At 43.0% G+C, this 23628-nt stretch overlaps 1 protein-coding gene across 1 annotated transcript in view; it reads right to left on the bottom strand.

Annotated features, from left to right (window-relative positions):
• Positions 1 to 23628, bottom strand: part of RAB31 (RAB31, member RAS oncogene family) — a 72002-nt gene that overhangs the window by 32486 nt on the left and 15888 nt on the right. The window contains exons 2-3 of the mRNA XM_035901615.1: positions 4207 to 4286; positions 1545 to 1626 (exon numbers count right to left, since the gene is read on the bottom strand). Of these exons, the coding sequence (XP_035757508.1) occupies positions 1545 to 1616 (72 nt within the window). The 5' untranslated portion in view covers positions 1617 to 1626; positions 4207 to 4286. The remainder of the gene's footprint in view (positions 1 to 1544; positions 1627 to 4206; positions 4287 to 23628) is intronic.

Genomic DNA, 23628 nt, shown 5'->3' on the forward strand with positions numbered 1-23628 from the left:
CTTCATTTTTGTATAAAAAAAAAAAAAAAAAAAAAAAAAAAAAAAAAGAAAACGGATGTTTGAAAAATGATGAGCTTTAAAAAAAAAAAGAGAGGAAACATAAGGGACTAGATGGGAAGGATGGATTTTGCGTCCAAAAGTCAGAACTCAGTCACAGATTTCCTGCCTCAAATGAGGCATCATTTAGTTCAGTAAATACGACTTCATTAATATTCACCTACTTTAAAAAAAAGCTTTGAGAGTCTTAAGGCGACGTGGGAAAATAGATTAATACTTATATCTAAATGTCAAGAACTGAGATTTGCGTGCTAGAGAGCTGTAAGAAGGGAAAAAAAAGAAAGCAGGGCAGGTCAGCAGAGGCAGGGGGAGAGAGAGAGAATAAGCAAGGAAACACAAACCACGGGAAAGAAAACTGGACCTTTGCTACCTCTTGAGATAATTAGTCAGTTATCAGCTCCAGACCATGCAGAAATGGAACAAAAAAGATTCAAGGGAAGGAATTATGCTATACTTCAAATATGCTTTTCAAGATCCGTTTTCCCATCATAAATAACATACTGAATTGCTGTGAGTCAACAGATTTCATCAGGGCCATGTTACATCATGCTGTGCATTGTAAACAAAAGCACAAGCATTTCCTGACTTACCAGAAAAAAATCTTCATTGCCCGCAATTTCACATACAAGGTAGAGAGAATACAGTGGGATGTATCAGGACTTGACATTACAGCCTGCATAAGCATCTCATTTTACCCCAACCTAACATAAGCATAGCTACATTTTTCTATGAACAGGAACACTGTGATTTCACAAGAAAGTCTGAAGATACTTGAAAATGCATGCATGGGTTTTTTCCATTTCTTTCAAGCTTCTCAGGATAAATGTGGGCATACGTTAAGAGAACTCTGCAGTTCTACAGCCTATTACTGCACACTGCTGCCACTGCGGCTACTGAAAGAAGCAGATGGCCAACAGTCCATATGAACTAATGCCCACAAACTCCGTTACGGCTTTTTTGAAAAGCCAAAGGAAAAGCTACTTAATTTGGGCAATTCACTTCACACACTTGAAAAATCAAGATGAAAAGCCTAAGTGGTTCAGGTTGCCAGTGCTAATTTCCAACCCTTCCAAGCCTTGCCATTCTGTGATTCTGCGAACAGCAGACACAACCCGTGCCCATATTCAATGTCCCAACTCAGGACAACCCTGGAGTCATCACCTAAGCTCAGACCACCTGACAGCTCACGTGCTGGAAGTCAAGTGCTTTCCAACGCCAATAAAAGCTGCCACATGTAAACCCCATGAAACCAGAAGGGAGCTGGAGACGGTAAGTGGTATGGTCAGCCTGCCTCTGCATTTTCCCCACCTGCGAAATGGGAACCTATATACTCGGCGACTGCTGACCACCTGCTTCGCAGAGCCTTGCAAAGACTCAGTAGGTTTACACTTACAAAGCCTTCTGAAGATGAAAGGTTTAGAAAAAAAATACACCAACGCATTAAAAGAGACTGGGATAACAATGACATACTGCAAAGTAACACTCACCCGTTCCTGACCAGCTGTGTCCCAGATCAGAAATTTGTGAAGCTCATTCCCACAAGGCACAGTTTTGGTCATAAAGGATGCTCTGAAAAGAAGGAAGCAGCAGAAATTTGTAATATGACCGACACTCTGAATATGCAACCTATAAACCTTAGCCAGTTCTGCTGGGTTAGACTGCATATGGGGAAATTCCAAAATCTCAGTAAAACGCCTACAAAAGTGGAAGTCTCCCTCTCCACAGATAAAATATGAGTTACCTATATATGCATTTTAGAAGAAGGGAAAAGCATTTGTGCATGGGCCCAGGAACACGCATAGCTTCTGCTGCTAGCTAGCTCCATCTTCTTGGTGACATGGACCTGAGAAAAAGGCATCAGGCAGCATCGTACCAGGTAACAAATATGGAACTTTTCAGTTAAACCTAGGAGACTGGATCACCAGGGAACAGAAAAGTCACATGCTGGAATGCACGTGGTGAACAAATGGAAAGAAGTTCTTTCCCCTCTCAACTCAGATGAAGAAATCTTCACGGCTTCTTATATTTTTTGTAGGAAATGCAATTTGTCTGTGTTTTCACAGTGTCGTTTTTCTTCTTTTAGGAAAGCAGGTTACAAATTTATAGGCTTTTTCTGTATTACAGCATTTCAGTTGAAAGCTGGCTAGGAGGGACTGCCAAACTCTGATAGATTTTCTTTGTCCCCATCCTATCTGGACACTGCTGTACACTTTCTGTTGTGGTAACTTTTTTCCTGGCTCATAAAGATGCATTTGATACAATGCACTGTCATTACAAAAGCACCAAACGACATCAAATGACATACGACTGATTTCCTGAGAATGATATACCACAGTTCTCCTCTACAGCCATCTGCAAATTGCTTGAATTTAACAATGCTGCATTGCTTATAAAAATATTAAGTAAGGCAAAAAAAAGTGCAGCCTTTTCTTCGGTTATTTGCAGGGCGCTTTCAGTTGTCACTCTCCTTCTCAAAGCATTAAGCAACACTTCACAGCTTCAAAAACAGGAACTTCAGAGCCACAGCAGCCACTGTAGATTGCAAGGATTGTATATTTAAAACATTTGAATAATTTGGAAGAGAATAAAACAAAAAACCTTATCTACATGCACAAGTAATATTACCTGTGTGCAAGCTAGCCTTCACATTTTAATCCTCAAATAGAAAAATATTTTCCCCTCTGTTACCACAATTATGAAAATTAAAGGGATATTTTTTTTTCCATTTGAGCAGAAGACATTTACTTAGCAACAACAACTACCCGGGGAAAAAGGCTGTTGCTGATTTAGAAGTAAAGAACCACTCAAATTCCCATCCATTCCTTCACTGCAAACAAGGGTCCTTCAGTCAGTAACGTCATTCATTACATGCTTCCTTTCTGTCCATTTTTCTCTGTTTGTTACATGCAGGAGTCCAAAATTGCCCTGGAACTTCAACGTGCAACTTCCAGCTGAGACTCCCTCATGCATCAGAAGGCAGAGCTTTGGAAGATACTGCCTAACCCTCTGAACAACACACAGCAATCAATACCAATCCTTCACAGATGATTTAAAACAGCTCTAACACATGAGCCAAATCAGCCCTTCCCACCCTTTGTGGGAATTACTCCTTCGTGAACATTACATATTGGCTTCCTTTCCTGTAAGAGATCAAGAATTTTCAAAATTTTCCAGGCAATGTTGGACTTGGCAGGTTTGTCCCTAAGATGCTAGAAGAAAAAAAAAATGTTGGCATTAAAAATCAACTACAGGACTAATAGACTTCTGATGGTGTGACACGTGGAAGCTTGGCAGTTTTTAAAGAAGAACAGGTGTGAATTAATTATACTTGGTTGAAATTGCATTGTCCCTATTTTGAGAAAGACGGGATAACGTAACATGTCCTAAACCTAGATGAAAGGATGTATACATCTGAGAACAGACAGTGTCTGTGTTCCAGCCCAGCTTGGCAGGACACACAACATACTTTAACACATTAAAGGGCTCCCCATGGGTCTCCTGGCATTACTCAGCCATGGGGTGTGCTGGTCAGATCACAGCCTCTTTGGGTTGTGGGGTTTTGGTTGTTTAAGCTCCAAGGATCAGATCTGATACTTCATTGACCAGTGGGAACTAAAGTGATTTTAATCCTAAAGTCCTACTACCAAGACACAATGTCAAGTGGGAAGCTCTTGACATGACAAAAAGGACACCGGCCTCGTAAGACATCTAAGAATCTCTTGGTGTAAGACAGGTGAAGAAAAACAAAACAGAACAGCTGGAAGTCATGGCTATGCCCAACACAAGTCAACACAGCATGGTTCTGGACAAGCCCAGAGAAGAGGCACCATTCACAGGAGAACGGCAGAGAGAGCGTGTCAGCCCCTCCATAACAGATTATGCTGCGATATAGTTAAGTTGAGGCCCCTTCTGCATTTCCAGAACAGGGAGAGCAGAGCAGACCTGGCTTGGGGCAGGCCCAGACTCTCTAAACAGGTAGCACGAGCTGAAAGCCATTAAAGGAGACTAACGGGTTCACTGAGATTGATAAACTGGAGGAAAAAAAGATATATGGTATAGAGCCTTGAAAGTAAGGAAAAGGAGAGCTCAGCAAAGGGTAGTGAATTAAAAAATATATATAAGAAAAAAGATATTACACATGGTACTTACCCAATAGTGGGACTAATATTGTGATCAAAGTGGTCCTGGACAAATCGACAAACGATGCTCGATTTCCCGACCCCAGTATCCTGAAAATGAAGGAAAGCACATCAGTGAGTTCAGGAGACCCTAGATACCAATACTTCACCTGAAGACATAGTCAAATATTAATTTATGAAATTAAATCCTCTCTAGTAGGAAGTGGGGCAGGTTAAAGATTTCAAAAGAAAAGCAAGCACGTGGATTATCCTTTTCAAATGTCAGCATTGTGAACGGAGCTCCCTGGCCCCCCTTCCCAACATTCCCTTCTCTCCAAGCCTTGTATTTTTTTGGGTGGATTTTATATTCCTGTTTCAAGGATTGTGGTACTTCAAGCATAACCATTTACTTGTACATAAGAAAATCCTGCACTTTCAAACACATGGGTGAATGACCCAACAAAACCAGAGAAACCATTTCTTCCAGACCAGTTGCAAGGGCAGCCCAAGCATGCTTCCAAGACAGATTACTAACACCAACCTTTTAGTAGACTGACAGCACTAACTTAGTAGAACTAACCTTTCCACAGAAAGACAAACAAGCCTGCTTGGTGGAAACTTTGCAGAAGCTTCAAGTGGTTTTGAAAAGGCAGGAATTCAAAGAGTTGGATCCCCAGAGATGTGCAACTATCCCTGTGCAGGTTGTGTTACTGGACTGCGGTGAAACGGCATTACTTTAAATGCAACACAACTTGCTCTTTACACTGCAATGTGGCAGGCTGCTTCCACTTGCAGGAACAGTCTGGGGTTTTATCCCTCCCCCCAAAATCGGTAAAGAAAAATAACAGAAGTACAGTACTAGAATAAAATTCAAAAATAAGCTGTGGGGGATGGGAGAAAAGCTTGACATTACTCAGAAATACTATTTTAGGCACTTAAGATACTAACAACTTCCCCCAAAAGCTGCATTTTCAGTTTGTCTCTGCTATTCCATGAAGCCTTGTATGGTAGGCAGAAGAACATAAATTACACAGACAATTATCAAGGAAGAGGAATAGCAATATCACTACGTCTCCCACAGAATTGCAAAGAGCCTCCTTAGAGACAAAAAGGATGCCAGGAAATCGATCCTGACCTTTCTAAGACATTAACAATGACAGCCCAGGGTCCAATCTAACTCATTAAGAAGTCAATGGAAAGTTTTCTATTAATTTCATTGGAAATAATTGCACAACTACCAGACTGCACCTGGTAGTTCCATTTGTATCCACATTTTAAGGCACTTGACTAATTTCCCTAAACTTCTCGAAAAGCACCAAGACAAGAGAATACAGTTTGTCGAAAGCACTACACACATAAATACACACATATATAAAAAAAAGCCTTTGCCTTTCCTGTAATCAATTTTGCAATATTTTATCTTCGTTTTGAACATGAAAGAAAAAGAATGCCTGTAGTTAAGATTTCCTTTCACCATGTTTAAATGAAACTGTATTGCCACTGCAAGTGAAGTCTTTATAGACAGCACTTATTAGAAAACCATCATTTTAACTCTCATATTTAATTCAAAGCTGTCCTTAGTCAGCTTAAAAGCCATAATAAATGCTCATGCTACACAGACGGTTATTTATCTACTGTGTTCAATCAATAGGGAAAAAAGATCAAAGAGAGGAGTAGTGTTTAAAACCAGCCCTGTAAGCTTTGATCAATAGCAGCAACACATCCTGTTGCTGTTCCCAAATTTTGTCTTCGTTATTGATTCCAGCTGACATCTCTGCATAATTACTACACCAGGTTGGCAGAACACATTTAAGAAAAAAAAAAAAAAAAAAAAAAGGGAATCCATCTTCTGTTCCAAGGTGCTGAAACTGAGGATCTATGAGTCTGAATTTTAAACATTTGTGGAGAAACCAGAGTTACCAGCCACTGGGTGCAAGGAATTACATTTCCTTCTTGCAGGGAGAGTTTCTGCCACCATGTTTGAAACTAGACATCGACTCCCATGACCTGATGATGCACTTCCTTCAGCTCCCTCCACAAGTCACTCAGGGGGGGCAACTGCAGTCGCAGCTTCTGAGGAAGAGGAGCCTGGTCTCTGGCAGGGACGTGACATCCGCAAGCGCGGATTAAAGCTTAGCTCATTTTCCTGGAAGCTCCTACCTCTTCATCTTGCAGCTGGTGGATCTTACTAACAGTTTCATGCTAACATTACACGAACTTTAAAAGTTTCGATTGCCCTTGCACCTTTCGCAACAAGCACGGCTAAACTTAAGCCTGTGCCAGGCACAGTGATAGCCCTCTGGTCTAACGTCAGTGATACCAATGGACTTGGACCAGAAATGAACCTGTCTTTAGGACGACCGCTGTTGCTGCCAGCGGCCAGTGCTTCCCAGGAGCCAGACAATTTATTGCACCAAGGGGTTCAGTTGAAACAAGCACTCCCAGCTCCTGTTTTGTTGCCTGGAGGGTACAAACGGCTGGCTACTGGAGTATAATTAGAGCACAGAGGGGAATGAAGTAAAAAAGAAAAGCTTCCTACTTAAGGCAGCGATTATCATTCTGTCATGGGACTTAAAACTACTCAGACAGTTTTCAGTCCATGTTACCATACCCACACCCATCAAACAAGACGCTCACCTGCCTGAAAGCAAAGCAAATCATGGTGCATGAACATTATACAACCACTTGAAAACTTAGTAGAGATCTTTTACTGCTAATCAGACCTTATCTTTTACTGACAATAGGGAACTATTTTTCCAGTCAATCTCACAGAAGCCAAGGAAAGCACGTTGCTTCAAATAAGTAGAAGAGGCATTCATTTCCCTGCAATACACTGAAGTTAAACCTCCTTGCTAAGGCTGTGCAAAGCTTTCCTGCTACCATCTGCTTTGCCCTTTACTGTATGGTCTTCCTCTATATACATCCATGTTTCTAACATCTGATGGGGATGATCATCCTTGTTTTGTTCTTTTTTCTTCAAAGGATTATAGCAGACTTGTCAAGCCACACGCCTGGATAACATTCAGGCATGCAGATGACTTATTTTTTCAGTTCTCAAAGTTCTGCTTTTTGCCAGCTTTCTTACACCCTCTAATCTGTTTTTCTTTTTTTGTTTTACTCCATGTTGGTGTACATTAGCATCAAACAAACACCAAGGAATAACATTTTGGCTTATGTAAAAGGTCACAGTGGTATCGAGCTGAGTGGACTGGACAGGTTTCAGAAACTGAGAACATGTCCTCAGGAGTTATGTCACACTTTAAGGAACATATCCTGCAGTTCTTCAGAAAAATCCTTATCCATGGGAAATCCAAGAGTTTCAGCACTACACTAATTGACTCATCACAATCAAGAGCATACCACTCCATGGAAGGAATCAAGGTGTTCGTGATGCATTTGATGAGTCACTCGTGGGACCAACTGCATGTTTTGCTTTTCTCCTTTCTTCTTCATAAACCTTGTGGCTGCATTGTACCAAGACAAGCAAAAGGGGTGGGGTGGGAAGGAAGAAAAGGAGTAGAAATGCAATCCACAATAAGCGAAATGCTATTAGTTCACCAGAAGTAGCTACAACTTCAGAATCTCCCACTGGTCATCCAAAATGGATATGGAAATCTGAAGCCACATCAGCTGTTTCTGATAAATACCTAAAACCAACACAAGCATGGCCAATTCCTTATTTTTATCCTTTAACCCTGGAAAGACATTCTCTATTCCTCCAAAATCCTTCACCCACAGATTTAGGCATGAGGATTTTAAGAGCACCAAAATGGAGAGCAGCATCCCACAAAAACCGGCGCTTCCTACCCACACTTCTGCTCGCAGAGAACCACCCCACTTGGCCCTTCTCGGCTCACTTTACTGTAAAGGAGATGAGACTGTATTTCAAGCCAGCAGAATTACAGGATGCTGGCAACTAATTTGCAAGCAAACAACAACAGAGCTGCTGATTTCTTCTGGCTGATTTGCAGCAGCATAGAGGAAGATTTTAAAAAAAAAAAAAAAAAAAAAAAAAAAGCAGAAGTTCAAGATGAGCAATATATTTAAAAAAAAAAAACAAACAAACAAAAAAAAAAAAACCCAAACATTTTCCCATTACAAATAGGCAGCACATCCACTGTTCCAGATGCATGCATCCTGGCAGAAAAAAATGATGCAGAAAAATTTAGCTCTTTAATTTAAATCTGGATGCCTCATTTATACCTTTGCATGACCATAGGGCTCAGTCCTCCAAGCACTTTGCCAAGTTGAATGGTACTATATGACCCTGCAAACACATCCCCGATTAGGATGTTCATCTGCAGTCTTGATATTATAACAGCTTTTAATAGATTCAGATGGGTCAAGTCCTATTATGCTGAGCAAACTAATCTCTTCATGCAAATTCTTTTTACATCTGAAATGGAATAAATGTCGAATTTACAAAAAAATCCACACGTATCGTGACTGATGACTAAACAGCAGCCCTATAATTATGCACACTGCTGCAACAGCTATTTTATTCTTGACTATACAGAATCTTTCTGTGCTACATTAACACAGAGGGCTTTTTAAACATATGTAAAATCAGATACACCACGCAAAAATCCTTTTATGACTCTAGGATTTTGGAAACGCAAATCAAACAAGAATACTAGATGGCATTTCACACGAGGAAATGGCACACTAAGAACGAACATACTGAAGAAACTGCCTTCTGTCCTCCCACTTGCAAAGTAAGAAAAAAAAAAAAAAAAAAAAAAAAAAGAACATCTGGCTTGTAACCACCACAGATCTCATGACTAACTTCCCATTTCAGCTTTAAAAGAAGGTTGAGATATCCTGGAGTCGGATGCCACAAAAATCTGCATTGAGGAATAAAGGAGAACTGGTCTCTCTAAAACAGGGATCCAACACACAGCACCTTCAGAAGGATGAAAGTTTTCCCATCAGCTTAGACAAAGCCAAGATTCAATCTATGGTATTTCAATTTGTATAAATTTTTACAAATTAAAAATGTGTGGCCTTCCAAAGCATTTCTTGTAATAAGCAAGATTCATTGAGACATCATCTACAGGCAGAGGTCTCATTAAAACTGACTGGGTTTAACATGCGTTTGTCTTGCGTATCAGAAGAAGAACGATCATACCCTAACAACCTGGAAGGTATTAATAGCAAGTGCTCCAGAAAAGCAGGTAAAGCCGGTATTATTTCAACAATAATATGGGAAACACTTGGGACAACCCTGTATCCCATAAGCAAGAAACTATTCCCATGGCTCACATGCTTCGACCGAACTCCGCAGGACTCCCCTGCACCTCCCAGTGGGAATGCATCCGCCCCTTAAAAGCCACTTTCTATTGCTGTTCCCCAAAAGCTTACCTGTTAACCACCCTAAACTGCAAAGGCACCACCGCGAGCCTTTGACAGCTCAGCCCTTCCTCTGAGGATCCCCGATCAAAAGAAAAGGAGCGTGACCCATGCGGTGAGGCTGATTTAGTGTAACCCCCAGGCAGCCTCCCATGGCGTAGCTTCTTCATCATGCATATAGCTGGAATTACACAGCTGCTCACACCGATGAAAACCTGGGCTGTGGGCAGACGGCAATACTGGAACCTACCAGCAAGCTATTTTGAAGCTTTCTCAAGACAGGTTAGCATTGAGAGGTGCAGTAAGTGCACGCACCAGAAACAACTGTGGTCAAATTTAGCCCACCCAGTGATCTTCTCAGTGCACCTTCCAGTGAGATAATGCTGCCTCGTGTCATCTTTCAGACATGGGGGGGGGGGGAAAAAAAAAAAGCAAAAAAAAAAAAGCTTGATCAAGCATACAGAACAAGGGTACAGTCAAAAAGCTGTCCCACTCTCCTGGAAGAGGATCTGCTCAGAGAGGAAGCTGGCTGTTCCCTGTTATTGAGAGAAGCAACAATTCCTGGCTCCCTGTCATATATTCATGCCACTGGACAAATTTCTTGGCTGGTTCCTTACTAACTGAAAAATAACAGAGGAGCCAGTTTATGCTCAGGACTTCCCAAGCTAAATTCTCCTCTTTGTTATACTGATGTGACTCCTGCCAGTGCTACAGCAGATAGGAAGGAGAGAGAGGTCCTTGCCTTGCCCAGTACAGAACTTTCATTGCTGAAGTAATTAAGATGTACAGATGAAAACATTTGAGTTTGTACGAAGTTGCCAAAAAGGTGAAAACTGTCCTTTATCACCAATACTTTTCATATCTTAAATACAAAAAAAAAAAAGCGCATTAAAATCTCTGCAACTGGCCCGGCAAATCTGAGGTAAAAAGACAGGGTTCAAACTTTAGGGGAAGAAAAATAATCAATGAATGAGTTTCAGAAAAAAATGCAGATGCAGAGAGGCCTTTCATTCCAGTAGCTCTGTAAAGTGCAGCTGGTTTTGACTTGGCAGTTCAGCTTCTGCACATTAAAATAGCCGTTCTTTCCACTGTCAGAATTGGCCACGCTTTAGTTTTTGATTTACAGCTGAATCCCCCTGGCCCATTCCCATTATCCTCAGCAGGACTTTGATGGAATTTAAAAATTCACAGGAGCGTAATCACATCGCAGCGCTGCTAGATGGTTAGCATTTTATTACCTATCTTCAAACAAATCGCTAGGCCCGCACTGTAAAGTATCGCTGGGCTTTTGCAGAAATGTATGCTCGGCTCTGGTCAAGCCTGGTGTCTAGGAGGAATGTCACCCCTCGGGCAAGGGCTGGCATGCAGCACTGAGATATAGCCAACCCACATCCTCAACGCTTTCGGAGGTGCCAGTCCTCAAGCCAAAGGCACGCGATATGGTAACACTGAGTGCAGGATTACGGCTACCTTTTAAATTCCATTTGGAGGTAAAAAAGCAACGAGCTGAGCAACAAAATAAATCTTTGCAATTTGCAGCCTGCTTTAGTCCTCTATGCCTGCCATTAACATTTTAATCATTACTCAGACGATCGGATGCAGCCAGCATTGCAATACTTTCCATGTCTTACTAATCCAGTTACAGCTGCTCTGGAAGGCTGTGGCAGTCAGCTTGAAGAGCATGTGAAAGTGGCTTTGGATTTTTATCAACCGTATGAACATAGAAGGAAGAGTTATGCACAACAGCCTCCTGATAACGGTTTCCAAGGGCACTATTTTAATCCAAGAATCACCCTACCCAATAAACTTCTGCTAGCCTTAAACACATCCTTTGTCCTTCCCTGTATTTGGGTATCACTTACTTGTCTGAAGGCACTGCCATGAGGAGAAATACCTTTCAGGAGACCTGGGTTCAGAGACACCCCTGGGACTGAACTGCATCTGCCAAGCATCATGCTTGTCCCAGCGAAAACGTAGCCGTGCACTGTGGAGTGGTGTCTAGGAAGAAGCGCAAATAGCTTCCTGCTGTATTTGGTTTTTCCATCTGCAAGACATATCAAGTGAGCAAACTCCCACCACTGCACGAGTGCGCAGATGAAAATACAAGAGGAGCCCTCAGGCCGACACCTCGGCCCTCAGCCGCTCCACCAACACAAAACTGCCGGAGGCTTCAAGCCCGAACCAGAGGGATGCAGACTGAGGTGCTCTGAAGCCTTGCTTCTGCAGTCAAAAGAACCTGCATCTCCTTTGAGAGAAGGGGTTAAGGGAATCTTAGTAGATAAGATGCTGTGTAATAATTGTCTAGATTGCTGTGTAGCCCAGAGAATCAAATTGATAGATGGTGCTCAAATGTTTTGCTAACTATTGTGCAAACTAACCATCGAAGGAAGATTTGCGGCTCCTTACGAAGGACAGTTCTTGATAAGAACCAGGAATTTGCCTTAAGAACTGGCTTAAACCAACCCTGCAGTTTGGGCAAGAGCAAAGGAGCAACTGAGTCTGCGCAAGAACAAGGGGTTACTAGCGGTGACGAAGAGGAGCCATCAGCCTTCATCCCCACGACCCCCTGATGACCACCACAAGGAGGCACTGAGCAAGCGCAGTCGGGAGGGACTTATGGAAATGACCTCTTGAAACTAATTTTAATACGAAGCGGGGACAGGTTATGCATATGTATAGGCGTATTGGAAAACTTCATGTATATGTAACAATTTGCTACATATAAACAGGGCAAGCTGTCAGGGTAGGCTGCGCACGACTTTGGTGGGACTACCCCCCGTGCTGCCCAGCGCTGAATAAACATACCTGCTTTACAATCTTACAGATTGTGGAGTCTGTTTCCGCACATCACCTTCAGGACACAAATAATTTTTTGTAAATGCCGATTTTTGCCACAGCTCTGCGCAGCAGGAAATGGATTATTTGCCCTGTGAGCAGCATGATGCTCAGGGAAGATCCTTTTCCTGTTGATTTGCTGGGATCCCCCTCCCAGGGCTACCAAACTGGCCCAGGGGCACGCCTGCTTCCCAAAGCAGTGGCATGATTTTTCGTGGCACCTCCCAGCCAGGCCCTCTACCAAATGTATTTTTCCTCCCTACCCCATCACCACCACCTTTAATCATTTGATTTCATTCATTACCCCGGTGCTCCAAAAAGCTTGTACGAGCCTGGCAAAGTACTTCTGCACCAAGAGCTCCAAACGACATCAGACACGGCCTTACCCCACCAGTGATGCACAAGGAGTTTCTGCAAAGTTCTGGGGTTCTGAAGAACTGGAACAGATTTGGCCTCCAGGCCTGTCCATGTGCTATCGTGCACTTTCCCAGCTGAAGAGTACTCACCGGACCAACGCTCCCATTGAATACTGGAACTGAGTCCCCCAAGACCCCAGCACAAACACACAGATCTCGATGCAACTGTGGTTTTAGGGGACTGGTTATCCTGCAGCATCCCACTTCTTCAGTAGGAACCACCACAGCTCTTTCAGCCATCTGTCTGCACGCGAACATTACACGCCCATCCCCGTCTTCATTTCTGTTTGCTGCATGCCCTTCTTTAAACTCACAATACGTGGTAATACTTTAAGTCAGTTGGTATATTACTCCCAGAAAGTTAGGATGGTCTGTGTCAATTCTCCCACAAGGAAACACCCCACACGTCATTTCTAATTGCTAGTCTAATTTCAGGCCGACGCTGGTGTTGTAGAGCACGGATTAGCTACAGAATAAGGCTTTTTCCTCTGGTGCGCATTAGAATTAGATTAACTCTAATTCCCTTTACATGCAAGAAGTGCACCGCTTGTTCGCAGAGACATTTTTCTACTCCCAACCAGGTCAGTTGGGTTAGATTAGAATACCATCCTTCCTCCTAGTGTGGCAAGGACTGCATTTGGCACAGGAATTCTTGGCTCTATCAGCCTCAGCTCACTAGCTGTTCACTGAAAATAATAATTACTTGATTTTTACCTTGTAACAGCATTGTGAGGATTTAAATCAGTGATAGCTGTAAAGTGTTCAGACAGTACAGTGACAAAGAACCATTTAAGTGCCTTGAGAGATGGTCAAGTGCCGAGTTAATTTGCTTGGTATTTATACATGTCTTCAATACCACCTGTATATTCCTAATGGCTGTTTTAAAATAGAAAAATATCTGCTGGCCAGGGCTTAACGCTATCCAGCCTCTGAATGTGTAACATATCATCTGACCCCTTCCCTCCATTTGTTTTCCTTTTGTCCACATCAGTTCACAAAACGCATGCAGCGACTGCCCATCTGCTTCGCCTCAGAGCTGGATGCATCCACAGCTCCGTCCACCTCTCCCCTTCCCTAACAGCCACCGAAGCCAAACGCCTGCCACCAGGTTTTGGCTCCCTTACCAGCCACAATTATTCAGTCCATGGCTTCCTTTCACGCGCATCCTGGACACATCCTCCTGCGGAATTAAACCGGGGCAGGCATAGCTGCTCTGCTATCTGCCGTACTTGGAGCCAGGGAACACAGTCCTACTCAGCCTGCCGTTTTGTAGGCTTCTCTGGAGTTAGTAAGCTTGTCCATAGTTACTGTGACAGGTCCACTGCTCTCCACCAGATCCCAGCCCACTAATCTTTGAGAGACAAAAACCCCTAATGCCCACATTTCAAATACACCTTCTTCAATACTTTGCTGCATCCTTTCCACTCTCACAGGCAAAACCCAGTATTTCCAGCCCTCCCCTTACCCCGGGAATGCAATATTAGTTACAATCTCTCTCTCAGTCTATCTACCTTTGTCAGAGAGGTGCCCAGAGATCCCAAGCAACTCTGTGGCCTCACCAAACTATAAAGTACAAAAGGAAGCACAGATGGCCAAAAGCACTTAATGACCCTATCAAAGCGATGTGCCTGGCGAGAGATGAGAGAAGCTGAAGGGCAGCTAATGTCTGTATGGTAGCTGATGTTAAAAATAAATTCACTTTCCTAGAGACATTCGTATCTTTGTATATGTAACATTATATGAAAACAAAGTCTCTCCTAGAGTGCTTCCAAGATATTTGGCATTATCCTGCTATCATAACTAGGGCTCCAATCTCAAGCTCTTCATGCCAAGTTGAAGGCATGGAGAGTCACAGCTGCAGCCTGAAGAACTACAAGATGAGTAGACCAGCCTTATCTTTCCTCCTCTTTCTTCCCCAAACACTTAGTATTCAAATGGATTTGCCCAAAGTGCTCTCTCTCATCTGGCAGCTAGTAAGCACTCCACTAACTTCAGCTGAAGAGTTGACCCCAAGCGTGGAAAGGTTTCTCCAAATGCAGAGACTCAAGAGAAGAAACATTACCATCACCTTGAAAGAAGGCAAGACAGTGCTGGAAAGAGGACCCAGGCAGAAAGGGAGCCATCCTTCCTTCATACATAGTCCAGTGACTGACATGGCACTCAATCAGCAGTAAGGAACAAATCCTTGTTTTACACCACCCTAGCAGTGGGTGGCAGGATCAGCGGTCAGTTAAACTATCTACCACCCAAGAAATCACCAAGTGGTCCATAAGGCTGCTGAACATTTACTTACCCCATGCTTACAAACCATGCTGCTCTTCCGTGACCTGCCAACTCTTTTTTTTTTTGTGCGTAAAGTTGGCAGGGGAATTATAAAGCTATTTAAGGCAAAGCAGAAAAGTGACTGATGTAGAAAACATAGCCCGTGGGTCAGTACTCCAGCTACACTCAGTTCCTTTCACTGCAACATGACTCAAGAACAGCAACACCATAGAATACATTAAAAAAAACCCAACAACAACAAATTAACACTGCAGCCTACCTAGCCCTGGAATGCCCAATTTAGCAATTTTTAAAGCTCATCTACTTCAGTCAAAAAAAACCCCAAACCCATACTCTAATTCAAATATATATGTTTAATCACTGCATCTTACCATACAAAGCGCACGCTAACCACACTGCCATGCTAGCATGAGTGTGGATGGCAAAGATAACAGCCTTCAATCATTATCAATATTATTTAGAAACTGCCTCCCAACATCAAATTTCCAGCTAATTCTCTATGTCTTTTCTTACACATTTCCTTCTCCTCTCCACACAAGTTATCAAATTCAGAGCAGTAGCTGAACTGCCAAGAGAAATGAGGGATTTTAAATTGAAATCAAAGAGCAGAATCTCAATAAATCAATTTATTATGCCCTTGACAGCATGTGGTATGGACGGCTGTGAAGGAAGAAGTGCTTAGCCTGGTGAAAAGGAAGATGGGAACTTGGTGTTTATTTGCATTCCTTCATCTCAAGTTGTGACTTTTGGGGCATTGGCTATTCGCTTAAGATGCTGAACTCCTTGTTTTGAACAGCCTCTGCAGTTTCAAGCAAGAGCATGATCTCTATAAAAAGGAGCTGCAAATACGGTGGTATCAGTCTAGCTGACTAATGAGATGAGAGGATGAAAGGAGAAACCAGAGGAGCACCTTTCAGGGAGCAGTCACGCACACACAAATCTCCTTTGGAGTAGCAGCACATGCCAACAAATGAGCAAAAACCCCTCCCAACTGGATGGGGGGAGGGGGGGACACCCAACAGTGCAAGGCCTGAGGACATCCTTAGTGAGATTTGCTCATACTACAGTAAAGAGGCTTTTGAGTACAACAGTGTGGTCACAAGCTGTGTAGAAGCAGTCCAGCCTTTTGGGGACCTCAACGTCGAACAAGGCACTGGCTGATCAGGTCACAGGGAACAGCTTTGCTTCAAAAAAAACTGACTCAGGACTGAACACATGGCAAGAAGCAAGACCCCTTGCTACCTGACACAGCTGCCCACCAAAGAAAGCTCCATCAAACACCATTAAACCCTTCTATGAGGGCTGGACTGTGCTGCAATGCAAAGGATGGCATTTAATTGGGAAATAGCACCACCTGGTGACTCCTAGTACTAAGAGAGAAGGAAATGGTCAACTTCACCATACTGGGACAGGAGGAAAGGAGAAAGGAGTGCTGGCTAAATTGCTCATGTGTGTTGGGAACCAAGAGCCTGGGTAAGGAGGGAAAGCGGACTGCATGACGGAGGTGCAAGAGCAAGACAAGTGGGACAGACAGAGATGGAAAGAAGACGAGTGCCCGAGCACCTTCCCCTGGAAACACAGGCATCTCCCAATGCAGGCACCTCAGGAGCCCCGCGTGACAGTCGGTGGTGTGAACATAGCAAAGGCTGTAAAGGGATGCCCATATCCCATCCTCAGAAGCCCTGCGTGACAGTCGGTGGTGTGAACGTAGCAAAGGCTGTAAAGGGATGCCCATATCCCATGCATAAATCACTGTATTAATGTACCATGAAAGGAAAAAAACACCCAAGCCTGCAAAGTATCAATGATGATGTACACCTCAGAGGGACTTCTGTTGTTGCTGTTCCTTTTTAGATCTATAGCTGTTGGAACTTCATGGAGTCACTACCGCCCAAATGTGAACCATGCCACTGTTTGCTCTCTACTGATCGCTGAATCATAGGATCTTCCTGACCAAGGCATAACACAGACCAGCAGGTAAATCTACCCTGCCAGATGCCCTGTAAGTGATAAGAAAGCGTATTATCTCACACTCCATGGTATGCTCTCCCATCTCTTCACTCCCACCTTAAAGTTCACCTTAAAAACCTCTCACTGTCGCTTGGCTTGCTGATTCCCAGCTGAGCACCACCACATATAAACTGAAGTATGATCACTTCCATGTTCCCCACTTCATTGTTCAGGTGAGGAGGAGAAATGAGAGCCCCAGTTTACCATGGGAAAGTTCCAACTGTGGTGCCCCACACAGGTTGTGGTCACCGCTCATCATCCCCCCTCCCCCAACAAAGTAGGAACTAAGAGCAAATTTAGCAGATCTCTCCAGTATGTCAAACCTCAACAGGGAGGAGCTAAACAAAGCTGAAGAAAAATTGCAAGTCCTGCTTTAATGCCCATGGAATTTTACCAAGAGCAATATCTGATTTTGGTAACTCAAATGGTCAGAGTTTATTTTCTGGACAAACTTAGGAGACCTTTTAACATTTGCATGTTACCATCTTTTTCCTACCCACTCTATCTCAAAATACACACGCAGGCAGGCACAAAAATCCACCTGATGTACAGCTCTCCACACAGATAAATTCCTATTTTAAATACAGTAAAAATCAGTGTAATATCTGCTTAGGAATCCTGATAATTGACCCTGAACTTGAAAAATTAAGTAGGGGATAATGGTTAAGGAAGTAACTTACAGGTCACTGTACCTCACACTGCCAACGATAATGAGTATTGACTGCACAGGCTGTTATCTCTATAGGCCATATGCACACACACCAGCATAACAATCTGGTTAAATACCATTCATCAGCATTGTGCAATGCAGTGATCGGAGAAACTAAATTCAATTTTCAGACTAAATACATAAATAACCTGAGGCTTTCATAGTTCAGTAAACACGTTAGGCAACAGCATCCTGACAAATGTTGTTTTTTAGTACAGTTTGGCAGCAAAAAATTGGATAAGCAATTCTGTGTTATTCTTTCCAAACCACATTCTTCTCCTAAGTGAACCTTCCCCACATGTATCTGTAGCAGCTGAAACTTTCAAAATAACTGCATGACGAGGAAATAATCTTTGACCCGCATTGCTGTTTGACAGAAGTTTCTGTTCATACTCCAGCACCCTGTCTCTTCCGTTGTCAAACCTTATCATTAGGGGCTGTAATTTCAAAATAGAGACTTGTTAGTGACACTAAATAGAAAGAAAAAAGGATTTGATATACCTGTCCCCACACAGAAGACATTCAAAATCTTCCAGCCAATCTGGAATTGATAATGCAATCCAAACATTATAGTTTTGTGTTACAGACTGCCTACAAATCCCAGAAAAGAAATTTGCTTTTATTAAATTAAGGCAGTGGCTCTTATGCAATGAACTATATGCACATCAGCTAGGTATGACATTTGAGGAAATGGCTCATTTCAGTAACATAAAAACTGTCCAGCAGTTGCCTGAAGATTTTGTAAGAGGGCTGAATTACCTTCAAATTTGCCCGTCCAAGCCTGGCAAGCAACTCAATTCAATGTTCAGACATTCCCCTCCCAATTTGTAACTACCTCATCTGCAACTTGTTATTGCATTTCATACCAAAGAGGAAGAAAAAAGCCACATAAATCATGAGTGCCAACTGAAACACCAGTTGAAAATTTCAGCCCTGGGGTAAAGCAAGCCTGATGATCCCTTCTCTCTGGCAGCAACGGGTGACAGAGAGGAAGGAGGCAGAGTTTCAGGGGGCAGCTATATAAAGACATTTCCCCTAACAAATGGGAAGCAGCCTCATGGTCCCGATCTTTGCTCCGAATTAGTGGAGCCCTAGTACAGAGTATGTCACCTACCAACAACCAGAGGCAAACAACCCTTCCTCGCCGGCCAAAGGCAGCCAGACACCAGCATCCTCGAGCAGTTCATGAAACACCACGCAGGTAGGACAGGGGCTAAGGATTTTGTTAGTGGTTTTATCACCAAGAACTCTGCCTCTGCTTATCAGTTTCTTTCTAGCTGATACAACAACATGTAAAATCAGCAGTCTCTGACGACCATTGACATTGACGGTCTCCTTTTATCAGCAGTCTAAAGGTCAGAGCCAGCTGCTAACAGCATCTTCTTTCCTGGGGCTGCCCGTACAATTTGCCAGCCTGGCGGCAGCCTTTGAAAACCTGCCTTCATCACCCTTCCAGAGACCTTACAACGCATGCCTTCCCCCGGGGCATCAGGGGAAGGGGGTGAGTTGAGATTTACTGGAATTTGTCATTATTTGTTATCTACAGTTAGATGTAGATAACATGTAGATAATGCACATCTGCACGGACATTAAAATGGCACCAAGGAGAGGTCTAAAAGCCTTGAAACTAGGGATTTCATTTCCTGAATTGATGCGCAGGACTGGGAACGGACAATCAGAGGTTTGCATAAATCGAAGTCTGTGTTAGAAAATTTTTCACCAAACTATCATGTTTAATTAACTCAGATTAATAGTGATTTCACGTTCATTTCACCTATTGCCTGGATCTGAAGTTCTCCCTAATATAGTAAACACCACCACTTATTTTAAACAGCGTCACGTAAGGACCCACCTGGTGCTATCCCCTCTGTCACCCATGCAAGTAAACAGAAGAGATAACAACAAGTACAGTACAACAAAACCCAGGGCTAAGGTTTTGTTATCTGTGGACTAACTGTGTGCTGCTTTGAACTTACTGAGAGTAAAGCTATCTGCACCAAACAGGCTCGTAAAAGACAGACATCATCAGCGCAAGGCTGTATCCCTTAAGCAGATGACTTCTCCAATGTTTTCACCTCCTGTTGATTTCAGCGGGAACGAACCCCAGCAGCTCCTAAAGCTGGTACTGCTATTGCCAGGGTATTCAACTTTTTAGGGAAAAGCCCTTTAAGCGAGCAGGAGTAGATTTTGTTGCTTGCTGTTAAGGCACCTTCCTCTTTCCACCACAAAAATAGCTAGGAAGGAAGTCTCTAACTTACAGATGACTCTTAGAAGAAAGTTTTGATTCACCTCGCCAATTTTTCTCATCTTTACTCAGAAATAGGGTTCTATAAAAAAAAATCCCACAAGCATAAGGACTTGGCAAATCTCAACCGAAAACATGCTGGGAGCATTTCAAATGGCAATGTTAAACCATGAAGTTTAGTACATTTAAGGACACCTCCTCAAGGGACAAGAATAGCTGGGATAGATGAAGAACCGATTTGATCTTTCCCTCCAAAGCAGGAAGAGACTGAGCCACACAGAGGGTACTGAGGAGCCCCTCTCAGGACAAGCTGTTTGGGGGCTAAACGATTTCTGCGCTACAGCCTGAGTGCTTGGGACCCTGTGGGAACGAGCCCAAAGCTCCTGCAGACCCCAGACAGGGCAGAACAACTGGCGTGGGGATTTTGGACAATGTCTCAAGTGGCCCATGAGATCCTACCAGACCTTCCCTTTCAGTTACCAGATCTGAAACAGAGTCTTCTTGACTGGTCAGAAGATACAGCTTAACTTAGTGCAACGTAAACAACAATTCTGCAGTTTCAGCTGGACAAAAGCATTCTGAAACGTAAATGAAACAACACTAAGACAAAGTTACAGCTTTGAAAGAAAAGAAAAAAAAGGAAGCTGGAGGCTAAAACCAAGGGAGAGGTGGTAGAGGTTTTTTCACCCCACCTTATTATTCTGTATGTGTTAGACCCTTCGCTGTTTTGCTCTGTGTGGTTTTCTTTTTCCTTCACCCATGTTCCTCATTTCCTCCCACCAGTCCCCCACAAGGCTCCTCTGATGCTTTCCCCCCGTCTCTCAGTTTCAGCCCTCCACTTCCTCCTCCTCCTCCTCCGTTAGTCTCTTCCTTTATCGCTTTGTTCCTCCAACTCTCCTCTACACTGACTTTTACACCCTTTTTTCTACTGGTCATCACTTAAACTATTCCAGAAAAACTTTTTAGGCTGTAGAGCTGCCACTCTTCTTCAGACAAACTTTTTAAATTTGGACTTATTCTACAGGTGCCAAACGTTTTGTCTTCTCTCTCTCTTTCTCCACGCCGGCCTAAAGGAGAAGGCAAACCTGGCCACAGAACTCTGGATCAACTTAATTACCTGGTCAAATAAAGCACCATCGCCAAAGAGCCTACCAGATGCTGAAGACCAAGCAGAGGTAAAACTGAGCTACTTTACCTGCTTTTAATGTTAAATGACAGGAATCACTCGAGAGCGGTGTTATCTCAAATAATTAATGTACATAACCTTTTTATCTTTGTCCTCAACGAAGCACTGCATTCAGCTGTGTATCAAAGTATATGCTGAGCTTTAAGCTTGGGATTCAATTTAGCCCATTCAGCAAAGGCTGAATGATGTACCCCAATACACTGCTGAAGCAGGACTACCCCAATGCTTAGAATTAAACACGTGCTTAAGGACACTACTCAAATTTGGGTTTCAGTAACGTAACCTTAAACCAGCATTTATGTTATCTGGTTTTAAACAACTGCCATTTTTGTCACATAAAACATGCTCCAACTGTCTAATGCCTAAGCATGCGTTTATTCTTTTCAAGCACATCCTGCAGGAAAAAAAATAAAGCGAAACATCCAGGGGGGCTGGGGGGAATACCAAGGGACAGAACAACTGACTCGGAAGACTATTCACGCAAACTACATTCTGCTGCTGGAGTCATGACAGTTGAGGACATTAAATGTGGGGGACAATGTTTAATTCCTTCATTGACATTCAAGCAAACCAAGGCAAAAACAAAGTCCGACTTTCCTTGAATTTTACACAAGAGCGATATTGTCCAAAAAGAAGAAAAATGCTGACTTAAGGGATAATGTAAGAGAAAACCTTGTTTGTAGCACACTCAAGAACCGAATAGCCGAGAAGTAACATTGTCTGCATAGTATTGCAAAGGTTGAAGTCAGCATGGATTATGCACCATGAAGGACTTCTGGCCTAAATGCGGTTGGAAGCTTCCTGTTCGTATCAGCTTTAACAAAACATATTGCAAGTGTTGATTTTTGACTCTTAAAATAGACCCACTTATATTTAGTACGCTAAAGAGAAAAAAAAAAAAAAAGGAGGGGAAAAAAGAAGATATAATAGGCTTCCTATCCAATAAAGGGAATCTGTTCTTTCTCATTTCCCAAATCCATCCAGGAATTAACCAACGACCAGATTTACTCAGCCACAAAGTGGAAGTGTGCCCTTACAGATTGGTAGTGGTGTGGGAGTCAGAGGTGTATTTTAAATTGACAAAGACTGTCTTAAGCAAACAAACATAGTATTTGCTTCCACAAGACAGAAGAAGCTGCCTGGGATTAAAATTGTGACTGCGCATGGACAAATGCCTCAAATTTTTCAGTCGCAATATGCTTCTAACTCCTAAACTACTAAATGTAGTGGTAACGTACTTTGTCCCCTTTAAATCAAGTAGTTAAAAATTAATTAAAGTCCCAAGAGCCAAACCGAGCCTTGGTGTGACTCCTCCCCGCACTGGAGGGAGTCCTCTTGGGGATGCTTTCCACATCAGTCTTTGGGAAGCCCGGTGATCCCTACTAGAGCTTCTCTGTGTTGGCACACACCAGATGTTGACCAAATACCTAAGGATTCCTCCTCTGTCACTGAATTCCCAGCACCAGCCTCACAAGCAAGAAATGGGCATGCCTGGAGAACACATGCAACAGCAATCCTGGAGACAAGGTAGCAGCTACGAATTGCGAGAATAAGATGGAGAAGGTTAAAGCTACTCCGATGGCCACTGTATCTCACAGGTCACCGGTGAGCATGGGAGGACATGCGAACGGCTTCAGGCACATCCCATCGGTCAGAAGCACAGCTTTGCTGATGAACCATTAGATCCTATCGACACTTAGGAAGTTATGTTTGCTGCAGAACTAAGTGGGCCAAAAAAAATGAATTGTTCAAAACTAAACTCCCTTTAGGAACCTCTCTAGCTCACTTTGGTTCTGTAGACAGGCTTTAAAGAAAAGGACAATCTGCCTCAGAGAGTCCCTAACTGTAGGTGAATTCCTGCAAGAGGCCAATACTTATCATTTTAAAAGATGGCTCTTACGGTTTTTTATAGTCTCCCACAGTTGTGCCCGGTAGAGGCTGACCGGTCCAACCGGGACACCCGATGACGTCTGCAGCATCCTGTCGCTCTGCTGACAAAGGAGAAAACAATAACTCGGGGACACAAAGTATTTAGTAGCTGGATTTCATGCACATGTACTTCCACATGTTGTCCAAATAAGAACTCTCTCTGTCCAAAACAAGAAGTGCAAAACCCTCTCCTCTAAGAAACCACACACTAACTAGCATTTATGTTCAAAAATAGCCAGGCAAAAATAAAAAGCGTTTGTTCTGCTGCCTGTTGTTCAGCTTTCACAAGCAGCCCTGTGAGGCTGGAGACAGTAAATCAAACCACTGGCATTTGCTTACACAAGGCTGTGCTCCGAGCCGGCCTCCCGTCCACCTTCGCTGGCAGCTTTCTAAAGCTTGGATTTGTCGTCTTGCGGTGGTGTTCAAAACTGCAAGCATTCCCAGGAAGGGTGTATAAAATGTTTCAGAAGAAAACTGAAATGTCTGCCTTT

This window comes from Egretta garzetta, unplaced genomic scaffold, assembly GCF_000687185.1.
Source record: "Egretta garzetta isolate BGI_Z169 unplaced genomic scaffold, ASM68718v1 scaffold259, whole genome shotgun sequence".
NCBI classification, from domain to species: domain Eukaryota; kingdom Metazoa; phylum Chordata; class Aves; order Pelecaniformes; family Ardeidae; genus Egretta; species Egretta garzetta.